The sequence below is a fragment of the Mycteria americana genome, chromosome 6 (assembly GCF_035582795.1).
Source record: "Mycteria americana isolate JAX WOST 10 ecotype Jacksonville Zoo and Gardens chromosome 6, USCA_MyAme_1.0, whole genome shotgun sequence".
NCBI classification, from domain to species: Eukaryota; Metazoa; Chordata; class Aves; order Ciconiiformes; family Ciconiidae; genus Mycteria; species Mycteria americana.
The window spans coordinates 197587-222551 of record NC_134370.1 but is presented as its reverse complement, the minus strand read 5'-3'; the positions used below and the strand labels follow the sequence as shown (position 1 = coordinate 222551).

General features: G+C 38.7%; 1 protein-coding gene across 17 annotated transcripts in view; it reads right to left on the bottom strand.

Annotated features, from left to right (window-relative positions):
* Positions 1-20038, bottom strand: part of CFAP46 (cilia and flagella associated protein 46) — an 89392-nt gene extending 69354 nt beyond the window's left edge. For 9 of the 17 annotated variants that reach the window (XM_075504253.1, XM_075504254.1, XM_075504255.1 and 6 more), the window contains exons 1-10: positions 19591-19932; positions 18898-19022; positions 17783-17914; positions 15283-15347; positions 14582-14746; positions 7786-7909; positions 6302-6396; positions 5340-5447; positions 4237-4336; positions 1209-1307 (exon numbers count right to left, since the gene is read on the bottom strand). In XM_075504253.1, coding sequence (XP_075360368.1) covers positions 1209-1307; positions 4237-4336; positions 5340-5447; positions 6302-6396; positions 7786-7909; positions 14582-14746; positions 15283-15347; positions 17783-17914; positions 18898-19022; positions 19591-19639 — 1062 coding nt within the window. In that variant the 5' untranslated portion in view covers positions 19640-19932. Of the gene's footprint in view, positions 1-1208; positions 1308-4236; positions 4337-5339; positions 5448-6301; positions 6397-7785; positions 7910-14581; positions 14747-15282; positions 15348-17782; positions 17915-18897; positions 19023-19590; positions 19936-19988 lie in introns of those variants that run through there. The other 8 variants (XR_012776092.1, XR_012776093.1, XM_075504260.1 and 5 more) reach the window with 4 other exon arrangements.
* Between the last annotated feature and the right edge of the window lie 4927 nt (positions 20039-24965).

The following is a 24965-nucleotide window of genomic DNA, read 5'->3' as shown; positions in this document are numbered from 1 at the left end:
AAGGCATTGACAACTAAGGAGTATTTCTTTTAGGTACTCCATGCTGCTACTACGTATTTCAGGCAGAAGCCTGTCAGCTATTCCCCTTTCTTATAATAAATAGAAATTGATAATTGTGAAATATTTGTGAATTCAGAAGGCTTAGCTTCTTTTTTTTTTTTTAATACTAAGCTACAAATGTAGTGTAGGAGACAAAAAAAAGAAATATTATGAATGGGATTTGCCATACTGTCAATTAAACTTGGTTCCTATTAAATCTAAAAGCAAATCCTTACCTACAGTAACAGACACTTGCTAACTATTAAGTTCTTTTTAGAGGTTATGCGATTAAAAAAAAAAAGAAAAAGAAAAAAAATCAAACAAAAAAACCTCTCCAACTGCATACACTGTGGTAGGAATATTTACAAATACCCAAATATCTAAATATCCTAATTTTTATTTAAGCAGTACTAGTAGTGTTTCATATTATGAGGAATTCATGAAAATTTTTTTTCAAAAGGTGAATGGAATTTCTGAACCCCAAAATGAGAACAGTCGTAGATAGGAGTAAGTTTATGCACTAACACTATTGATTTCCATGAAGCACATTCATACTTCCCATTTTAGGAACTTTAGGTGCCTCTAATAGCTGTTATAAATTGCTCAATGTAGGCATCTATCTAACCCCATTGATAATATTGACAACTTAGGTTTCTACTTTCATGGTCTGAATTATAACTGAGTCAACTGACTATAGAAACCTAAGAAAATCCTTCCCAGTGTGACAATTTATCACGAATAATCTGCATTTCTCTGAGATAAGAATTTGTATGAGATCACCCATAACATGCAATAACAGTTCAGTTGGACTTGATGATCCTTATGGGTCCCTTCCAACTCGAGATATTCTATGAAAACACCTCCCATAAATGTAAAATACGGAAACAAGAGTGTTGCCTTTGCATGCCTCAATGCTGCCATCTGTACTCTTGGAAAGTAATATATTATGAACCTTTATAGTCAGACAGAAGACTTAAGGGAAGAATATACAACTGTTGTTTATTTTTCCCTGTTTTCTTCTTGGCAGCCCAATCAGAAAGAATATAAAGTTTAAAAGAATTTCTGATCAGTATAATGTAATAAAGAGACACACAAGTCCAAGGCAATTTTCCACGTTTAACAAATTAAAACTTTTACTTTTCTCTCAAAGTTAATGTTAAAGAACATACCTCGATGACTCCTTTGGTATAAGTCAGAAGTTTAGTGCCAATTTTTTTTATTTCATATTCACATTCCAGGCATTCTATTTCAATAAGTTTCCCTTGCTCCTATGAAGTATTAATATACAAAATGCTAATTTTAATAATTAAAAAGAAACACAATGAAGATTAAACCCATGCAATTACACTAATAGGGCACTGTACTTTCTTACTGAGAATCCCACTATACTAGCTAATTAACTGAAACAATAAAAAGGGAGTAGAATTTGTTGTTTGAACAGCAGTCCCTTCTTACTAAGCCGAAGCTGCAAAATAACTTCACCAGTATTTTTAAAATTGTTCATTGCCAGACTTCACAATAAGAAAACCAGTGTACACCTGATTTTTCCTATACTGTAATTTGATTTCAGTTCTAGCAGATTCTTGCTCACTAATGTTATTAAAAAGGTACACGCTTGGAATAAACGAGAGCTAGTCAAGACAGAAAGGATTCATCTTTATGGGTAGTGCAACTTTTAAGTGAAAAAAGAGGTTAGATCTTTAACACCTCAGGAAAGATCTGGCTATTAAATCATACAAATTATATGTATGGATCATCTAAGACACTTTGTATTTGGTTTCATACGGTGCAGTAGGGAAAGCCAAACAGCATCTCCGTTCATCATTCATTATGAACTATTATCAAATCACTCAGCATGACCTTTGTTAATTTAACATCCCCATGACTGGAAAACAGATGAGATCTTGAAAAACTCAGATGAATGTAGAACTGCCACTATCATGTAATGACAAATACATAGAGAGATGGAATTCATGTTATGGCTGAGAAATCTGTCAGTATTTGGCAAAAGCCAAGGACCTGAAACTTAATATAGATTTCTCTCGCTCTACCTTGAAGAGGTCACTGTCAAAATGATGCCGGGCACTCTGAAGATGGTCACTTAAACACCCACTAACTCTAAGGGAGAACAGAAGGTTGAAATAGAAGCAAGGCTTCTCTACTGCTGCCGCAGAAGGGATACTTGCTATTACTGTCTATACAAATACTCGAACTAAATCCTTGTGAATCTTTGATCTAGGGGGTTTAAACACATCTTCCAGTGGAATGCTATGGAATTGTGTATGATTTGAGAGTTGTGGGAAATTTTCACAAAAAATGGGCCTGAAGCAGTCACCTGGAATAAAAAAATTTCAGTGAGGATAAGTAGAATTTACATTACAAGTAACTCAAAGTAGGTTCATTATAATAGAAATTTGGAAATAAGTTTTGAAATTTGTTTGGCAGTATTTGCCACTTGTATTTCCTTACACGCACATTTCAGATAACTAAGAACTTACTCATGGGGATCAGAACACAACCAGGCACTTTTTCATACATTTCTGTATCTGGAAAACATACTGATTTTCTGAATACAGTGATGAACAGTTCTGTTTCTCAATGGGTGTACTTGTTTTGGCTGGGGTAGAGTTAATTTCCTTCATAGTAGCTGGTATGGGGCTATGTTTTGGATTTGTGCTGGAGACAGTGTTGGTGACACAGGGTGTGTTGGCTATCGCTGAGCAGTGCTGACACAGCACCAGGGGCTGTCCTGCTCCTCACGCCGCCCCGCCGGCGAGCAGGCTGGGGGTGCACAAGGAGCTGGGAGGGGACACAGCTGGGACAGCTGACCCCAACTGCCCAAAGGGATATCCCACACCATATGGCGTCATGCTCAGCAACAAAACTGGGGGGGAAGGTTAGTGGGGAGGCCGCTGCTTGGGGACTGGCTGGGCATCGGTCAGTTGGCGGTAAGTGATTGTTTTCATTTGCATCGCTTATCTTTTCTTGGGTTTCATTTTTCTCTCTGTTATTTTTTTTCCTCCTCTTTTCCTTACAATATAATAATAATAATAATAATAATAATAATAATAATAATAATAATAATAATAATAATATTTTTAATTATTAAACTGTTTTTATCTCAACCCACAAGTTTTCTCACTTTTACCCTTCCAATTCTCTCCCTCATCCCACCGGGGGGGTAGTGAGTGAGTGGTTGTGTGGTGCTTAGATGTCGGCTGGGGTTAAACCACGACAACAGGGAAGGAACAGAAAAACCAAATCTCAGAGCCAGCTGTCTAAGAATCAAAAAGGGCACACACATTGAAAGACCAGTTATTAGGGAGACCACACAACATTTTAATCTAAGAATACCCCTACAGTAACATTACAACAAAAATACTACAGAAGAGTAAAAATTATTAAATGTTAGTAAATAACAAACCAAATAGTAGTTTCCTGGGAAATTAATCATTCCTACTCAAGGAAACTGAGAAATGTATAGGAACAAACACTATCAGAAAAGATCCACACAAAGGAGAGGATTAGGGAGTGCAGTTTGTGGCACAACGTCTCTGGATTTCTTGCTCCAATGACAGCACTATACTGCTCAAGTCCTATCTTCCAGAAGAAGTAACAACTTTAGGCCTTTTTTTTTGGCAAGCTTTTTTTGAACTCTTCCTTCCATCAGTCCCCTAATCATGCTCCACACAAATGCTCTGTTTTCTCCTCATCAAAATTAGAATTCATATGCTGTTCTGCAAGGTTGATATTGTACTCATCAAGACTAAAGTGAACATATGCAACATTAACTGCTTTTAGCGCTTATACCTTGGTGACCAATTACAACCTCAATGGGTAAACTGGTTAAATCTTCAAAACCTGCAGGCAGCATTTAACTTCCAGTCAAACTCTTCCACAGATAACAGTTAAAAAACATAGGCAAAAATTTACAGTTAACATTTACTTGCCAAAACTAACTGCACTGCTAATTACCCTATCCTATCTAAACCCTACCTTCTGACCTTACATCTTCTCTCTAGTTTAGGAATAGATCACTTATCCAAGTAATTATTTATATTAATGAATATATAAACAATAGAGATGGACAGAAGATCCCAGAACCATCAGTATTTTTTTTAAAGTACAATCACAAGGGGGGGGAGGGTAGTGTAAAAACAACAAAAAAAATCAACTGTAATTAATAGTAATACTTACAGTAATCCCAGCTCTCTTCAAATCAAGTATACAATCATATGCAAGCTTAATGCAGTTCACTTTCATAGAAAAACGAGCTAATTCCAAAATCAAAGGAATCCTTCAAAAATAGAAAAACGTCACTTCAGAGGATCTGATATTGCTCTTTTATGGAATTAGAAAAACACTATACGAAAGTAACTTTGTGCAATATATCTAAAAACCTTGAAGTCATCTGAATATTAGAGGACACATGATTATACTAGTAATGCTCACAGTTAACAAGGAAAAAGGAAAAAAATTAAAGTTGGCTACATGAAAAATACAAAAGTTAATCTGTTATGGAAAATAATTAGTATTCTTCTACTGTAGTCTTGCACAAACTGTTCCTGAAGAACATAAAAAATACAGAATAAAATGTATGCAGCACAAGGATGGTGAAATAGCAAACGAAGATTGCAGGTATTTGTGTAAATACAATGCAGTCAACTGGCACACAAAACAGTCAAATCCATTGGTCAATTATTTAGGAACTAAGAACACAGAACACACACAGTAGGAGACTGTGTTCTAAATGTGTGGATCTCCATAAATAACTGAATGAGCATAGTGTTCTGTCTGGAATAGGAGAAGTAATGAGATACCCAAACATCATCAAAGAAGATTGACCTTAACAAGTAAAAATGTAGTATTACTTCCACATGTAACAGCTGTGATATTACTACTGGAATAGAGAGTTCAGTTTAGTCTGCATTTCAAAATTATGCTGAAGAATTGGGAATGGCCCCAAGAAAAGGTAAAAATGAACTAAAGTCTGAAAAGCACTTGTCAATTCTAAGACCTTTAAAAATCTCATTTTATCAACAAGAAAGGGTTATGGAAAGATTTAATCACATTATACAAACAGCTTTATGGAAGAACATATTTAATCTTGGGTTCTTTAATAAAGCCTAACAGGACCTTTGTCTTTTTTTAAGATAACCTAAGCGTTAATGCAACACAAACTATTGTAACTAAGTACAAGTTCACTCTCTTCAAGGTCAATTGGAATTTTGACAGACTTCAGTAGAAGCAGGATCAGCTTCAGCATCAACTTTCACAGGCCTATGACAAGTAGAACTCACTTCACACTGAGAACTGATGCTGGAGGTACATCGTATTGTTTCAAAAGTACGTATACAGAATTCAGATTTGCGGTGGCGTCACTTGGAAATTCTTTTGTGTCCCACTGCCTGCAACATATTAGGAATTGATAATCATTTTTCACAAGAAATATTATTGCATTAAAAATCTGAAATAACTCTCCTAACTTTAGAATGGATGGCTCTTAGTCCAATGCATCAGTGCGATACCTAGATTTTGAAATATCAAAGAAAAAAAATTTAAAAAGCAAGCCAACAAAACCTACTTCAGTATGCCAAGTAAGTTACTTGGAGACAGCCAGTTACTTGGAGAAGCACAAAGAACATTCCACCATAACAATTAATATTTCAGACGGTAAAGTAAATTTTATTCCAGAAGCAAAGAAAAATGGTGTGCAAAACTCCTCTCCTATAATGTCAACATACATTAATCCACTGTTACTAAGAAAAGAATTAATACTTTTAAAATGGGGAAGTGTTGAGACATTGAAAAAGAAACTAGATTTTTGTTATGGAGTCTGATTTTCAAAATTTTTTTATGCCTTTAAAAATGAAAAAGTTTAAAAAGTATTATGCTTCCCATCCTTGTGATTCATGCATTATATTTTAGGTGTGATTTACCCCCTTCATCTTTATTCTCTTATACACGACTTGTGTACTGAACCGCAATCTGTTGGATACAAAAATGTCTTTCAATCTCGTTGAATTCTTTCACCTGAGGATATCCGTACAACACTATTCCCTACATTCCCAAAGAACTATCTCACTTTTTAGCTGAGGCTGTTCTCTAGACAGGCCTGACAGTTACTACCCAAACTGTCATTATAGTTTTCCTTTTAAGAAACTAATCTTTGCAGTAGATTCTTCTACTGACATGTGGGATACCAGAACCTGTAATCTACAAGCATCAAAGTACAAGTGGAAGGATACATTTTAATACTTACAACTTTAACATCTGCATTTTATAAATAATTGAAAAATGGATGGAATTTTCTATTTCCTTCTCTACCTGGGAAATATCCATTAGTTTGTGATATACCTATAAAATAACAATTTAATTATTAATTGACTAAACAAGCAAACAAAGGACAGACACTCAACAGGGCTAAAATAAAACAGGTATGTTGACTGTAGGCTTTTTCATGGACTTCAAGGGTAGTGAGGCTACTACGATAATCTATATTGTTCTGCATAGATACCACAAAGATCACCTAGTAGAGCTATACTAATCTTCACATAGTGAGGATCAGAAGCATCAGCAGAAATCTAAATATGGAACTAACATCTGAGTTAGAATTCTAATTAATGCATTTTAATAACACCTTCTGATAGCACTCATTCTGAAATCACCTCATCCAGCTACGAGAAATGAGCCCTATTCAAATTTAGCTGTAACTATAAATTATATATAACAAAAAGTATGAAGAAATTATATTAAACTGTAGTTACTTCAATTTAACATTAAACGTGTGCACATAATTTCTTCTGACTCTCTCACACTGACTGCCCATAGCAATCAATACTGATTACTTAAGCTGTACTGGAACAATAAGTTTTGCAGGACTAAGTATGCTGTTAGTAAAGCTCTCAATAGTATGGATCATACTTCTGTAGCCCTGCTGAGACACATAGCCCAAGTACAAGTTTAGAACTACTTTATTCTTCTGTTTAAGGCCACTGTCCAATAGCTTTGCTCAACACAGCCTCCAAAAAATACAAAAGTCATTTTGACCTTGCCTAAATGTTATTGCTTCATTAATATCACACCTCTGGAAGGTTGTATATTGGTTCTCTTAATTCAAATGTTAGAGAACTTTATATTATAAACATACACTCTTGAAATGCAATGATTGGAAGTGGACAAAAAAAGACAACAGACAGTGTAGCAGAATGAAAGAGAATATGACTGCATGCAACTTCCAAGTTTTATTTGCCTATTCCTGCTTTTGCCACATTCGTCTTCACCCTCTTATTTCCCAATTTAAGGGCATGCAAGAAATGCGAACTATTGTCATATGCTCCAATTCCCAGAACTATTTATAGGGTTCTAGTGGGTCATTTAAGTATTTATCAGCATGAGAAAAGTCAACAGATGCTAAATATGCTCAATGGCATAAGGCAGGTTAAGTTGCACCCACTGCACCTTCTGTCTTAATAGTAATTACTCCCAAACAGAATTTTTAGGATTAGCAAGTTATCCCAATGATATTATGTTGTATTAAAATAACACGGAGCAGTAGGGAGCTCTTTAGCTTATAGTATCAAAAATAGACAAGTTGTAAAAATCTCTGCATATCTACTGTATTGTTTGGTAGCTCACAAAATTTAAATGAAGGAAACAACACATTTAACAATTATAACTATGATCTTATGAAATGTAGAGAAAGCTCCTGTCTTACTGGGAGTTTAAAATATTTTACAGCATTACCATTAGAGAAAATATTTGAGAGTATTTATCTGGAACATTTTCCTTTATGAAGATTGCTGCAGTAGATGAAAACTCTTTTGCTTCTTTCAGTTTTGAAGCATCGAGGAAGCACTCAAGTAAATTTCTGCAGATCAAACAAATATTTGTATTAAATATTTATTACTGCTTTCTGAAATAATTCTTATTTATATTTTTTCAAGAGACTCTTTATATTCAAGGTACCACTCCTAAATGCAGTACAAGCGATTAGTGCTATAAAGCATTGACTCGACACGAAAGAGATCCTCTAACTTCTACGTCTTTGTTTCTTCTGCAGATACACAGCTGTTAACATACATTTATTGCTGATCACAAAAATAATCTTGGAAAAGGAGATTTTTGTGAAAACTTTTCTCAACAGGATACCTGGAATTAAAACAATTAATTATTTAAAGTTGTACGAGAAAAACATTTCTGTGAGATGTGTTCTAAGATTCTCCCTTAACTACTGGAAAGGCTAGGATTTCAAAGCCATCTAGCAAAAGAAAACTATCCATGTTGGGAACTGCAACATACCTACTGGATTTTCAGTACTTTATCTGATTTAACTGAAAAAGAGCCTGTGATTCAAGGAAATAATTTAACAACAACAACAATAATAGAAATTATTCAAAAAATAAATACATATGTAAGAAAAAAAATGATACCATTAGTTCCATAATGCAAACACATTGTGTGCACTTGTTAGTTCTCATCAACACCTCAGCAAGAGTATGTTTGGTAGAACAAAACTGCATGCATGGAATTCTAGATAACCTTTAGCATACCCTTTGGAATGTTTTGTTACTTAATTTTTTATTTCCCTCCAGTTTCATCTTATAAAGAAAATGCTGTATAGCAATAAGCCATCAGTCATAGACCAAAGAAATAGAAAAACTCACAAAGAGAAAGGAAAAAACTGTGGCAGAAGTGTAACAGGAACTGGAAACGGTCTGTAGAATAGCAGACCAAAACATCTCTGAGAAAAGGTTGTCTGACCTTGAAAAATTACATGGACACCCTTCATTTTGCACATAAAACTGTTTCTCTCACTAGAGATATCTCAAGGTTTATGCTCCAGCTTTACGCAGGAAATGTAACAATGGTAATACATTGGTATTGATACACCATTTATTACCAATTATTACCAAATAATTGGTAATAATGCAGATGTGTATAATAGTACCAATAGTGCACTCGGTTGATTGTGGAGGGTTTTTTTACTTCCATTTTAATCTTGCTTAGGAAAAAAAACATTCAGTTCAGTTCTAAAAGTAAAATTACCAACGACAAATTAATTTACTAACAGAACCAGGTATTATAATGTCGTAGTTTAGCTTCAGTCAGCAACTAAGCACCACACAGCCGCTCGCTCACCCTCCCCCCTGGTGGGATGGGGGAGAGAATCAGAAGAGCAAAAGTGAGAAAACTCGTGGGTTGAGATAAGAACAGTTTAATAATTGGGAAGAAGGAAAAAAAGAAAAAAAAGTAATAATAAATTGTAAAGAGAAGGAAAACAACAAGAGAGAGGAACAAAATCCGGGGAAAAAAAACAAGTGATGCAACCACTCACCACCCGCTGACTGACGCCCAGCCAGTCCCCGAGCAGCGGTCACTACTGCTCGGCCAACTCCCCCCAGTTTCTATACTGAGCATGACGCCACATGGTATGGAATAGCCCTTTGGTCAGTGTGGGTCAGCTGTCCTGGCTGTGCCTCCTCCCAGCTTCTTGTGTGCCTGGCAGAGCATGGGGAGCTGAAAAAGTCCTTGACTTAGTATAAGCACTGCTCAGCAACAACTAAAACATCAGCGTGTTATCAACATTATTCTCATCCTAAATCTAAGACACAGCACTATACCAGCTACTAGGAAGAAAGTTAACCCTATCCCAGCCGAAACCAGGATATATAAAAATATCTATTTTCTAACTTTCTTTATTCCTTATAATCTTTAAATTAGAATATGAGAGCTGAGACTCGATGCTGCCTTTGCCTCAGTCTTCACCAGAAAGGTCTCCCAGGCCTTGTGCCTGGTGAAAGCATTCAAAAAATTCAGTAAAGCAGACCTACTGAAAAGGACCTGGGGGTCCTGGTGGACAGCCAACTGAACACCAGCCAGCAGTGTGCTCTGGAACCAAAGGCAGATCTGTATTACCAGGAGCACAGACAGTAGATCACGGAGGCAGGTGCCTACAGGGAGGCAGGTCACTGAGAAGATGGACCCAGGCTCTTTACTAAGGTGCATGGCAGGAAGACAACTGACAATGGGTGTGCATTGAAACGAGAGAGGTTCAGCATGGTAATAAAGAAAAACTTTCTCCCCACAAGGACAGTCAAGCAGAGTTGCTGCAGCTCAGAGAGGTTGTGCAGTCTCCATCCTCAACTGGTTCCAGACCTGACTGGATAAAGTCCTGAGCCTGACCCCACAGTTGACCCAGCTTTGAGCATGACATTGGATTACCCATTTCATGAGGTCCCTTCCCACCTGAATTGCCTTGCAATCCCAAAGTATAAGCTATATCTCTAGATATCATCTGCCAGGATTATTCCAGACGTCATCTGTCAGGGGTTTTTTTTGAAGCAACATAGTACCTGTAGAATGAACTTGTCTTAAACTTGGAATAGCTTGTGAAAATAGATACCTTTACCCTTGGTTCAGTTCCACTGTGTATTCTAAGTCTCAAAGCTTCCCATTAACAATAATTTTCTGCTCAACCAACATTATTTTTCTTGTGAGTTATTTTTACTGAGGTTTTGGATATTATTTGTTGTTTCTTTCACTGAAATTAAATACTGAAGACACAATAAATCTGTCTGCGTGTTGACTAGGTTGCTTTCTAACATTACTTTTCCTTAGTGGCCATAGACTTACGAATATCTGTGCTGGTTTTGGCTGGGGTAGAGTTAATTTCCTTCATAGTAGCTGGTATGGGGCTATGTTTTGGATTTGTGCTGGAGACAGTGTTGGTGACACAGGGTGTGTTGGCTATCGCTGAGCAGTGCTGACACAGCACCAGGGGCTGTCCTGCTCCTCACGCCGCCCTGCCGGCGAGCAGGCTGGGGGTGCACAAGGAGCTGGGAGGGGACACAGCTGGGACAGCTGACCCCAACTGCCCAAAGGGATATCCCACACCATATGGCGTCATGCTCAGCAACAAAACTGGGGGGGAGGTTGGTGGGGGGGCCACTGCTTGGGGACTGGCTGAGCATCAGTCGGTGGTAAGCAGTTGTTTCCATTTGCATCACTTGTCTGTCTTGGTTTTTATTTCTCTCTGTTATTTTCCTTTTCATTACAAATTATGATCATTATTATATTATATTTCAATTATTAAACTGTTCTTATCTCAACCCACAAGTTTTCTCACTTTTACCCTTCCAAGTCTCTTCCCTCATCCCGCTGCGGGGGGAAGTGAGCGAGCGGCTGTGTGGTGCTTAGCTGCCGGCTGGGGTTAAAGCACGACAATATCTTAGCCTACATGTGCTGCTCAATCCAGAAACATCTGTTCTCACTAGCAAAGACTTGAAATTATCTAATAGATAGCCCTTTCTCTTAAAATTTGTATCTCAGTAAAATATGAACTGTAATCAGAGATTGCAAATCAGATACTACCAGTTCAGATGCTTTAAAATTCGTTCTTTAGATTTTAGAAAAACTTAACATACAAAACAGAAATAGCGTGGCCAGCAGGACTAGGGAAGAGATCGTATCCCTACACTCAGCACTGGTGAGGCCGCACCTCGAATGCTGTGTTCAGTTTTGGCCCCTCACGACAAGAGAGACATTGAGGGGCTGGAGCGTGTGCAGAGAAGGGCAACGGAGCTGGGGAAGGGTCTGGAGCACAAGGCTGATGGGGAGCGGCTGAGGGACCTGGGGTTGTTGAGCCTGGAGAAAAGGAGGCTGAGGGGAGACCTCATCGCTCTCTACAACTGCCTGAAAGGAGGCTGTAGAGAGGTGGGGTCGGTCTCTTCTCCCAAGTAACAAGTGATAGGACAAGAGGAAACGGCCTCAAGTTGTGCCAGGAGAGGTTTAGACTGGATATTAGGAAATATGTCTTCACCAAAAGGGTTGTCAAGCACTGGAACAGGCTGCCCGGGGAAGTGGGTGAGTCACCGTCCCTGGAGGTATTTAAAAGACGTGTAGATGTGGCACTTGGGGGCATAGTTTAGTGGTGGACTTGGCAGTGCTAGGTTAATGGTTGGACTAGATCTTAAAAGGTCTTTTCCAACCTAAATGATTCTATGATTCAAAAACCAAGTGAAACTGTCAAAAGGTCTAACTCTGAATACCAGATCTGTAAACCTACAACTATATTTAAACAAAAGTAACATTAGGACCTTATTTTGGCCTGAACTTGTAATAACAACATTTCTTCTTGTTAGTGAACAGCTGTCAGAGACATTGAGCAGATTATATTAGCATATGCCTTATACATCTTATTTACCATTGATCTAAATTTCCATAGCACAGCTTCACTTCTAATCTAAGTCATGGAACTAATCATGTAAGCCTTGCAGTTACATTAATTAAAATGATACAATAATCTGGGCACACACATAATTTATACATTTATACCCTCAAAAGAAGCCAGTATCAGCCTTAAATGTATGTAGCCACTCCATAAAAAAATGACACGCTGCTCTCAACAACTATCAACTATATTGTACCAAGATGCTTGAGCAGGAGAGTTGGACTAGGTGATCTTGGAGAGGTCCCTTCCAACCTCAGCTATTCTGTGAAGATGGCAGTATCAGGGGCTGCTCACTGAGAAAATGTATGCTTTGTTATAACCCAGGACTGTTAACTCAAGCAATTTAGTCAACCTCCATTGTCAAAGGCTCTCACATTCTAAAAAAATTAAAGGAAAACTAATCTTTTAACTAGGATCCCATACTTCCTAGGAAAACAGTTTCCTGGACTATTTTGCTAAAACCCTTTACTCTGAAAAAACCTCCTTCACACATATTTTTTCTTAGCAGAAGTGACCATATTTAAACACAAAAATATTTAAATACTACCATCTGAACCACTGATGAGGTCTGAAAAATAAGGGTGCCGGTGTCATCATATATACACTGTTCAACATGCAATGGGAAGTCAGATTGAGACCACTCGTACATAGCTCAAACAAACAAGGATATTTTCAATAGATACACTGATAATTATTTAAGCATACTGTGTAATACGTTAATATGTACCTTTCTGCTATTCTCATTATGGAAAACTGTATTTAAAGGCAACTTATCAAAAAGTATTAATTTATTCAGTCACCTAAAACCCAGCCGCTATAGCAGAAAGTAACAACATACATGTCTATTTAAAAACTCTGTATTTGTACCTATCTTTTAAAATTATATTTAATCAGGTTGCGTTCTTCATTTCCTTATACAAGCAATAAGGATTTTCAGTCCTGCTTAATAACAACATCCTTGAAATGGGGAAAATAACTACAACATATTACTTCAGCCATTAATTGTCTTCAGTGAAATAGCAATTGCTAAAGATTCTGACTAGAATTAATTATTTAATTCAGTGTAAATTACACTATACACACTTCTGAACAGTATGTATGCAGAAAAACCTATATATTTCCTAAATAAAACATGAAATTGGTTGACAAATTTCAGTTACGACAGACATAAATGTGGAAGGCATTTTTATCCAACCGTAGATTACTAATCTCTTCCCTAAAAATTATTAGACTTTTAATTCTAAATTTTTTGCACAATAACTTAAAGATCTTCTGTGAATTCACCTTGCTGGGAGGTTTAACTCTCAAATAACAATCTACTTCCCTTCGTTAATTCCCAGAAAGAAAACCTGTTGATTTAAATCTTAATAGCCTTGTCTATGCAAGTTATTCTCCTTTTCATAACTTTTGGGCTCTTACTTTGCATAGGACTGGTTAAAAGAAGACCTATTTCATTTATGCTTTGAAACATTAGGCCAAGCAGTATATCCAAATTAGCAGGGACAGCCTTTAATTTCATACTGAATAAAACTGGATATAATACTAATTAGAAAGGAAAAAGCTTGATCTAAACTAATTACATTGATAAGAACCATACAGTACCAAATTGTACATTAAAGCATGTGACTGACATACAAAAACCACATCACTACTGATGACAACTCACCTCTGTATTGTTAATTGCTGTATTTGCAATACAAATACTTCTTTTGCTCACTGATTTTTTCATATAGTTTCATTTCAACATACAGTTATGGGTTAACAAGAGGAAAAAAATAGTAAGAAAGATAACTTAGGTCAATATATATAAAATCTTCATAATGAAGAAGGAGAAAATTAGAAGGTATCCTGAATACGTTGTCACAACGTTACCAGGCTGTTCCTTTCTTTTCAGGGATCAGAGGACAGAAGAGATCTTTGCTTATCTATTTCAAGGTTATGTTTCTTTACCTGAAGAAAATAGTTCTTAAAGAAAACAGGAGTTTGTCTTTCTCCTCACTTAAAAGGACTGCACATAAGCAATGACTCAAACACTACGTTCAAAATGACTGTGATATACTTCAGATTGGACCTAGGGCCTAACTGCCTCTGCCACTAAAATTTTAACCTCAAAGTAAATATTAAAATGAAGTGCCTTTTATGTTAAGTGTATATTTACATGTCATTAAAAATTATGAATTAGGCTTTCCACAATACATGTATCTAAAATGTTACCAATGAAATATACATTATTAAAGACTACCTCAGGTGGCAGCCACATGTACAAGAGAACTACAGAATGCCCATAAGAAAAAATACAATTAAACTTACATCATGAGTTCGGCTCTCCATTCATGGTCTTGCTCTTCAGTTTTGTTTAACGCTTTAACAATCCGAGAAAGGCTGGGAATAAGACAATAGCGGAATCCAGGCTTAAGATATGGCCTCACAAGTTGCCAATAAAGAACTGAGGCATTATATATCAAAAAATAGTATCTGAAAAACAAGAATCAAGAATTTAGTATTTCATAGACTTAGATAAACATAAAATTACAGATGGAGTATTTTAAGACACTTCTAAAAAGCAAAAATTGGAACTTTTCCTATGTGTTTAGATAAGAACCAATCCTGACTAAAAACCCAGAACACAAGTACAGCACAAGAAGAACATGGTAACTCTTGCAGCTACACTCTACCCAGTAATTAACCACTTAAAATAAGGTAACATGGTGCTTTCCTTCTACAGAGCATAAATATAAAATGGGAAGAAACGCTCAGAGATATCTACCAGCCTTAAACAGGCTGATTCACCCTGTCTATTTAAGACTGTTTGGTATTCTTATATTGTTGCAGCATGCACAGCAGTTACAGAAGTGCAGGAACAAAATGGAAGGAAAATCCACAAAAGCAAAAAAACCCCAAACAACACCATTCCAGACTAGTTAGCGAAAATCTGAGACAAACAACTATGAAAACCTAACTCAGGAACATTACCTGAGATTTAAAGAGTTAATCCTAACAGTAGGGCCTACCTTCGATCATGGGTGGCAAAATCTATTGCCTTCATGAAAAACAGCACAAACTTTTCAAACTCTTCCTAGAACAGAATAAAAAAAAAATTGTTAATGCAATTTGAATATGATTTTTATAAATCAGTATATTATTTTCCAATTTCAATATGTTCACATCTTATAATTTTTATTTTCAGACCAATCTCAAATAAAACATGCTGCCATAATAAGTTGCTGCCATAGAAACAGAGTAACTAAAAATTGGTAGCATTGCCTATTACTATGTTTTCCTGATTTCAAATTTTAAGACTATATTTTCAGTTTCTTTCATTTCTGCCAAACTTTAATTATCAGGACTGAAATTTTCCAAAACTGAAAAGCTGCATACTTTTTAAGCTTTCAGCAAAGAAAGCTCAGAAATGTCCAAGAGCAAAGCTAGGGAAAAAAACAATCTGGTTTGTCTCATTAAAAAACTTGAGGTATTATTTTCTTCAAAAAAGCTCCAACAAGAATTTGTCAACTGAATGGTGTCAGGCATGCTCTTTTTATCATTAAAGCAGCTGGCAAGCAACTTTTCAGAGGACCGGGGGGGCTTGGTAGACACCAAGTTGAGCACGAGCCAGCAGCATGCCCTTGCCGCAAAGGCAGCTAACGGTGTCCTGGGCTGCCTTAGGAGGATCGTTGCCAGCAGGTCGAGGGAGGTGATCCTTCCCCTCTACTAAGCGCTGGTGAGGCCACACCTGGAGTACTGTGCCCAGTTCTGGGCTCCCCAGTACAAGAGAGACATGGACAGACTGGAGAGAGTCCAACAAAGGGCCACAAAGATGATGAAGGCACTGGAGCACCTCTCGTGTGAGGAAAGGCTGAGAGAGCTGGGACTGGAGTTTAGCCTGGAGAAGAAGGCTCAGGGGGAATCTCCTCAGTATGTACAAAATACCCGAAGGGAGGGTGTAAAGAAGATGGATGGGATCATAAAAAGGGATTTTTGAAAGCGTAAGAGAAAGATGGAGTGGAAATGGCAAAGCGGAGGTGGAAGCGGATGGGCAGGAAGGGGATGACATCAGAGGGCTCTCTACAGTGAGACAGAACAGAATAACTGAAAACTCCAAGAGAATTGGGACTGATTTACTGGACTCTGGGACTGGCATAAGGCAGCTACTGAGCAATGAGTGGGAACTACCTAGACAAAGAGAAAACCAGGATTAAGAGCCTGAGAGGTATTAGATACTAAAATAGGAAAGTTGCACTTGGCCCTTAAGAACATAAGCATCTTAAATCAGCTAACAAGGATTCCTTAGGATGGCAACAAAATAAGGACAAATTGATCTTTTCTAAGTGAATGATGATTACTAGTCATACAGCATGAGATGTTGTGTCACTCCTATTTTCATAAACGATCTAGGAACACAAGAGTGAAAAAACTACGACTGATACAAAGCATATCTTAAAAGCACATAACAACACAAAGCACAAGGGAACCAAGTTAGGATTGCACATACTGGGACGGTTCTTAACTTCTAAGAAGCTAGCAAGAGCCAAGAAGAAAACAGCAAAATTCGGCTGAGATTTAGAAAACATCACAGAATAGTTTGTTTAATTTAGAAACATAAAAGGCTAACTGGACATTAGAAAATACTTTTCAAATGTGTACAAAGTTTTAAAGGGACCACTAATCAGTTGTTCTGCACAGAGAAGGCAGAGGAAGTACAGATACCATAATAGGGAAAAGATTCTAGCTTGAAAGTTAATTCAAACACATTATTCAAAGAAACAGCAACATCTGTCAGGGAAATTTGTGAACACAAATAACACAAACATCTGTTTAGGGGGTCAGATATCATTGACAAATTGTCAAAGCTGGCTGACCACAGCACGAGGACAAGTGAAATACTGAAGACAGAAAACAGATCCCACTTCATTTCAAATTCAGCAGGACATAAAAACTTCTCATCATGTACGGGCATGGTACCAGCGAATAGTAACACAGAAGCTTTTAGAAGCAGAAGTATGCTGCTGAGTTGCTACCAGAAACCTTCATCTCTCATTTCAAAAAGCCACATCCAAAGTACTAGATGGAAAGGTTACTGATCATGGTGGAAGCGCATTGCCACAAAAGAGAAATGAATTGTACAACCTCTCTGAGGGCCCCTTTAGTCCTCCATTTCCTACGATGCTGTGAAATGCTTAGTGTGATCCTGAATAAAACTGGTAATTGTTTTACCAGTTACAGCTAAATTTGGTCTGAAAGTATCATATTGATGTAAAAAGTGAAAAAAGGTTGACTTTAAACAATCAACCGCCTGAAAAATTTTACAAGCATTCTTCTTTTCCCCCCCCCAAAGTATTTGCAATATTCAGCTGGTAAGTTTTGTTTACTCCCAAACGACCCATTAATATATTTTCCTTTTATTTTTCCCACAGCCCTTGTGTATTGTAAATGACTGAAAGCAATACATAAAAACCTAGGAAGAAATACTCTTAAAAATTGGCTTAATATAATGCAACCTTCATAATTTCTCACCAAATTATCCGTAGAGAGTGGAGTGTGCAACTGGCCTTGGCACAAATATGCTCTGCCAAGAAACTGGTTCATGGGAAATCTTCCTTTAAAATACATCTGTAGACAGTCACTGCTCATTTCCAGATGTCCCAGCTAAGACCAAAAAAAGCATTTTAATAGGTAAAAAATGTAATTTTAATTAAGAATTGTTAGGTTTTAAAAATGCATGCCTACTCAAAGTGTAACATCTAACTGCATACCAGCAGGCAAACAATATTCCATAAAGCTGCACATCAGATCTGGTACAAACCCACTAAGATTTATTAAAATTTAAAGCTAGGCTTTTATCATTCCAAATGTATAGAAAAATAGTTCCTTTATTTAACAAAGCTACTGAGTCACTCAGTCATAGAACCTCTTACAGTATACAAAAAATGTTTCCTTTTTTAATAGCCATTAACAGAATTGTTAACATAAACGCAAAATTCTTAGCAGACTTTTTTTTAAAAGGACGGATGTTAGCCCACAGGATTTTGTATGGATGTCAGTGCTGCACCTCAATTTTCAGACAACAGATAGAATTTGATTGGCTTGCAGCTTGGAAAAAATAAATTGTTTTATTAGAAACTCCATCTGCTTGAAATCCAATAGCTTGTACCCATGGATTGAAAATTAAAAAATACTTCAAAATTAAGAACCTCTACCACATTTTATAGAAGTCCGCTCAATTAGCAGCAATCTTTCATCGTTAGAATGTCACCTTCTCTTCTTCTACCCAGTAGGGACTGTTCACAAACACATTTTCTTCAGTCATAACCAAATTGCTAATGTTACTTTTCCGTAACAAGAAAAAACAGGCATTGCAAACTATTTTGTATTACTATGGTACACCTTGCATATTTTGGTCTAATTACAAACTTCACAAACCACAGTTTGTGATAAAGAAGTGATAACTTAGAGGCCAAGTTTTAACTGAAAATGCAAGTTTAAACAATTGCTCTCCAAAAACAGAAGAATGTAATATTTTTCACAGGTACTTCTGGGAATATTTTTAAGTAGTAACTTTAACAACTGTAAATACAATATGTCATATAAATGTTTTTATTCAATGCAGATAAACTGCCTAAATTACAAACCTGAAATGCTTGTTCAGCACATAAAACATATAAGTCGGTGCTGAAGTTATCTGAGGAGTCAAGTGCAGATTTTCCTTGACTGGCTGATTTGATCAACTCATAAGCATTCTTCAAAGCCTGAACATCTGAAATAAAAAAGGAAAAAAGAATGTATCATAATTTATGCTTTAAGGTAGACTGACAGACATGATCGTGTTATTTCAAATCAACTACATGGCATCTTGTTTCTCCTTTACAGACGTAAATTATGAATGTTTAAGGAAAATAATGTCGAGCAAATGTTGTTCAAAGTCAGCCACAGCTGTAAGATGAAGCATTAACACCTCTCTTGCAATTTAAAATCACTCATGCTAGCACTCAAGAAAGTGAACTGCTCTGAAGGCCTGATTCACAGTTCCCTGAACTCAACAGTACTCTTTCTGTTGACAGAGAAATTCGAGATTCCGTCCTTAAAGCTTTTATATGAAGTAAACCTGACTGAAAGAAAACTAGGTTAAATTAAGAACACTATAGCAGTTACTTCTTCTCATAGCTAAGAAGTACGTTTAAAGCATTCAGAGAAAGAATACGTTTGCTATATATTTAGAAACAAAAAAGTTTAAGATCAAGCAGTTTTCGTGTTTAAAGTGCGATTTTTAGTCTACTTATTTTTAAAGACGGGCAAAATTTCGCAGCCGTCCGACATCCCCTCACCTCGGCGGCTCCCTGCTGCGAAGAGCCGCTCCCTGACGGCCGGGTCCATCCGCCCACCGCCGCCGCGCGGCTCCCTCCCTCCCGCCGCACCGCACCGCGCTCCGCGGGCGGGCCGCAGGCGCCACGGACGAAGCTTCACCCCCAGAGGCGTGGGGCAGCTCTACGAGCCGAGCGCGAGGCTTTGCGGAGGCGTCTTCCCGTGAGGCCTTCGAAAGCTTCCCGCGCAACCGAGAGAACCGGCTGCGGAAGGCGTCCGACCGGCCCGCAGACGCCAGGACAGGGCGGCCGCCGGCGGTCCCGCTGCGCCCCGGCCCCCTCCCCACCCTACCGCCCCGCTCCCGGCCACCGACCCTCTTTCTCCGCGCCCCCCCGCCGCCGCCGCCCAGGGCTGCCGTTACCCCTCCGGCCGCTCCTGCCGGCGCCCGTATCCTAGCAGCGCTCCCACAACAGGCGCGCCGGCCCCGCGCCCCGCCTCACCCCAGGGGACGAACCAGCCCGGCGGGACCCGCGCCCGCCGCCCCGCCGCGCCCCGCCCCGCCCCGCCGCGCGGGGGCACGGCCGGCGGGCCCGCGGCCCGGGTGCCGGCAGCCGCGGCACTGGCGGGAGGGCGACGGCCGCCGCAGGAGGGGCCGGACGCCCGGCAGCAGGCCCGCGTCTGTCCTGCCCGCGAACAGCTACGGCACCAGGCGTTGCAAAGGCGCGAGGGAGTTGGAGCGGCCTGCAGCGAAGTCTTTCTGAAGGAAAGTAAACACATCTTCCTCCGGGGAAGACTGCTGCTACTGTTTAGCAGTGTTATTGCTGCGGCTTGTGCCACGGCACAGATCTCTTGCTCCCCCTAAAAACCAGCGCATTTAAGCGTGTAACACACGCACACTTTCATTATTAAGCATACGCTGTATAAAATCAATTCTCAGACAGCCACAGGTTAACAAAGGCGATGATTGATAGCTTCTGTAGATAAAAGTATTGCTAAGAAATGCTGTCACCAGTAATTTTTGTCCCCGTCTTGAAAGCCTCTAACATGAAAACCTTTTGAGATAAAGCATACACCACCAGTGACTGAAGCTCAGGGCTCAAGCAGAACAAAATGCCAAAGGACATTTGGATTGTATCTGCCAATGCAGAAAGAAGCCAGAGGCTAGGGTACGAACAATTATCTTTTGAGAGTCATTTCACTGTATGTCACCAGGCACAATGTTATGATTAAAAAACCCAAACCTTCAGAGAACTACAGTCCAGAAAAGAGATACAGTCAAAAATCCTGGAAGCTCCCTGACAGCGCTGACATCAAGACATACCAAATGACGTATTTAGGCCTTCATGATTTCCCCCCAGCTGCTTAGTCACGGCAGATTCTGTGAAGTAAATCACCGTAGTCATGAAGACAATATGAAGGCTTACATATATAAATACAATTTTAAACCTAAGCCCTTTGCGCTTTGAGCTAAATTGAAATCCTGTTCTGGTAGGGTGTTCCAATCCTGATGGACAGAACACACCATTCTGAAGTGCGGCAGTGCTGTGCTGGTGAGTTTCCAAAGACGTTTCTTGCAGTCATCCGTAGCTGAATGAAAGATGAGTATCAGGAGAGGCCGTAGGGGTGACAAACAACACAAATGGGAAGTGCAACAAGTTCTTGTGCTGCAGGCCCAGCTACTGGATGTCACCCATACTGTATATTTCAGAACAGTAGAAGATCCTGCAGTTTATGAAGCATAGGAAACATTACAAATATATACAAGGACCTGTAAAGAATTCAGCAGTAGACTCCTTCCTATTCTCTCCCTGTTCTCCTGCCTACTCCTGTCCACACAGTCCATTGAAATTAAGTAACTGTCTTGCTTGTATGAATGTTAATAAACAGAAATAAAACTAATCTGAAAACTTTAGGTGAGCAAGGAAAAAAAACCCTATAGCAAACCTATGGTGATTCCTGAAGCAGAAAGCAACATATTGGTCTTGTCCAATTATGTTAGGTAGTTAATGGCAACGGCTTGCTGTGACTTACCGTGATACACTTAAAATGTTTGTACCCAAACTTTGTACCTCTTAGTGCATGACTCAGCTATAGGCCAGCCACTTCTTCCTGATGTCCTTTGGCAGAATCCCAGACACAGGTAGGACTAGTGTCTCCTGATACAAAAATCAAGATGTGGAAGCTCTACACATATTGACTCAGAAAGAAGCACTCCTGAAAATGTAGATAATAGCCAAAATGGCACCACAATAATATAAAGCTCTCAAATTATTCCATTTATTATTCATCCTCATGAAATACGTGTGTTAAGGGCCTGGCTGCATTATCCCCAAATTTAATTAAAAATTACTGACTGCTACATAATGAAAACTGGTCACATGGTTTGTAATATAAAAGTGAATATAAAAATCTACTAATTATGTCATAGTAAAATGACCAGGAAAATACAGAAACAAACAAACAATAAAGACCAAGTTAAAATCACCCATTTTAATTAATTTGGAAAGGAACTGAAAGGAATTCAATCAAAGAATTGATTAAAAAAAGAAGTGTAGAGTTGAGGGATGGTCACAGTTTACTTAGCTAAGCTTTCTGACTTTTCTTAAATTGTAACCCAATATACTGTGTACTCAAATCTGGAAATGAAGATGTCCTGGTTTCAGCTGAGATAGAGTTCTTTTTCTTTATAGTGGCTGGTATGGGGCTATGTTTTGGATTTGTACTGAAAACAGTGTTGATAACACAGAGATGTTTTAGTTGTTGCTGCACTAGTCCAGGACTTCTCAGCTTCCCATGCTCTGGCAGGTGCACAAGAAATGGGAGGGCACACAGCCAGGACAGTTGATCCAAACTCACCAAAGGGCTATTCCATACCATATGGTGTCATGCCCAGTGTATAAAGCTGGGGAACAAGAAGGAAGGGGGGGACATTCGGAGTGATGGCGTTTGTCTTCCCTAGTCACCGTTAGGCATGCTGGAGCCCTGCTTTCCTGGAGATGGCTGAACACCTGCCTGCCCATGGGAAGGGGTGAAGGAATTCCTTGCTTTGCTTTGCTCGCGTGCGCGGCTTTTGCTTTACTTATTAAACTGTCTTTATCTCAACCCACAAGTTTTCTCCCTTTTACTCTTCTGATTCTCTCCCCCATCCCACTGCAGGGGAGTGAGCAAGCAGCTGGGTGGTGCTTACTTGCTGACTGAAGCTAAACCATGACAAAGATATAGGTATTCATCCCCCCAGTTGTTACTCAACAACAGTTATGACCTCCTGACAACTTTAGATAGAAACAAAATATTCCTGGTTTGCTTTTTGGCTAATCACTGACAGCTTCTGCTAAAGGGTCTTGGTGTACTCTTTGCTGGCACTATAGTCACCTCTATTTGTACAAATAAAGAGATGATGGTAGTTATATTAACCAACATAATTAAAACTTTAAAAATAGAATGGTCAAATAGAATGGTCTTCTGTAAATGGTCAAAAGAAAGTGCATTAGGGAGGTTACTTCACGCTCCAGTTGCCTTTTACAGGAATTCTTTCACTTTCCTTGAATACATGAGGTACTGGATAACGTGCCTGATTCCAGTCCTCTGACAGGCAAGGCGAGTCTAATGAGAATGAGAAATAGTACAGACCTAATACTCTTGAATGAGAATAGTACAGACCTCAAGTGAGCCATTGGTTTGCTCCATATGCACTTTTTAATTATAATTACTTCCTGACTCTTTCGTGCTCTGGTTTGCAGATTGAAACAACTCATTTCATGCGTTGCAAGTTTATCCTTCTCAAAGGACTTTTCTGTAGTGTGTTTTTTTAACATGTAAGAGAGAACAAAAATGGTTTTCTATAACATTTTCTCATCTGTTGCTCCTCTCCTTCTCTACGCTACGTATCTCAGGGGAGCTTAAGGCCAACTGCACTATCCGTACTGCAGATGCTGTCCCATCTCATGATGTACCCTGGAACTCATGTATGACTCTAAGGAGACTAGACATGTACATTCCATTTATCCCCAAGCTGCATACTAACATAAAGCCATGAATGCACATAAAGAAGAGCAACAAAGGGGAGAAACAAAATTTCTAGGCAGCAAGAGATTTAGACAAACTGGAAGTATTATCTATAGACACTATGCATCTTATTCTTTTTGTTTAGAAATTGAGCATGAACACATAACTTGTATTAAATTCATTTCCATTCTTCTTCTCTGAATAAGAGTTTAAATCAATCTATTTGGAATTACATTTGTATTATATGTTCCTAGAAAGCACTTGTAACCAAATCACTGCAGCAGTAAATCTACTGAGGAGTGGACATAAGTATTTTAAGGAGAGTAGGAGACGGCAGATGATAAAGAAGTATCTGATGACACAATGCATCTGTTGTCTGTGCTGTCATTACTTTCTGCAAAAAAAATAATGGCTTAACACATCTGTTCTCCATCTCTGCTTCTGATGAAAATCTAGTGCTTACTGAGCAGCATAAGAATGTAACTAGATCAGATCAAAGGTCTAGCCAGTTAGCTTTCCTTTGACAGAGATGAACAGCAGAAGGCTAAAGAACACTTTAGAACAGGGTATTGTGGTATTTCCTCAGTAAGGAATCCCCTAAGCTTCCAACAGCTCATTATCGGCAACCTTGAGCATCTGGCCCTGTTACAGTGCCTGTGTTTTTAATAATCTTAGACATGCTTTCTGTCATGAATTTGCCTTATTCGACTCTTTGAACACATGCAGACTTTTGTTATCTATATTATATTGTACCAGGGAGTTTCAGACTTTAAATAAATATTGCATGAAAAAGAACCTCACAAAAAGTACCCCCAAAAATATTTTAAATTCAAAAATGTAACTTTACAAGCCAAACTCAGCCAGGAATTAGCTGTGTGTGGTTTTCACTAAGCTCTGGCATTTGTTTGAGAAGAATTCTCATGACGTTGAAATTAAGAATCTTCTCCCATCTGAACCACCATATGGAAATGCTTGTAATAAAAAGTCTAGAATTACTGAAATACTGTGTTTCTCTCTAGGCAGCTCTGCAGACCAAATGATGCACTGTAATGTAATGTAAAAAAGAGACAAGAAAGCCAATGGCATCCTGGCTTGTATTGGAAATAGTGTGGCCAGCAGGACTAGGGCAGTGATCGTCCCCTGTACTCGGCACTGGTGAGGCCGCACCTCGAATGCTGTGTTCAGTGTTGGGCCCCTCACTCCAAGAGAGACATTGAGGGGCTGGAGCGTGTGCAGAGAAGGGCAACGGAGCTGGGGAAGGGTCTGGAGCACAAGGCTGATGGGGAGCGGCTGAGGGACCTGGGGTTGTTCAGCCTGGAGAAAAGGAGGCTGAGGGGAGACCTCATCGCTCTCTGCAACTGCCTGAAAGGAGGCTGTAGAGAGGTGGGGGTCA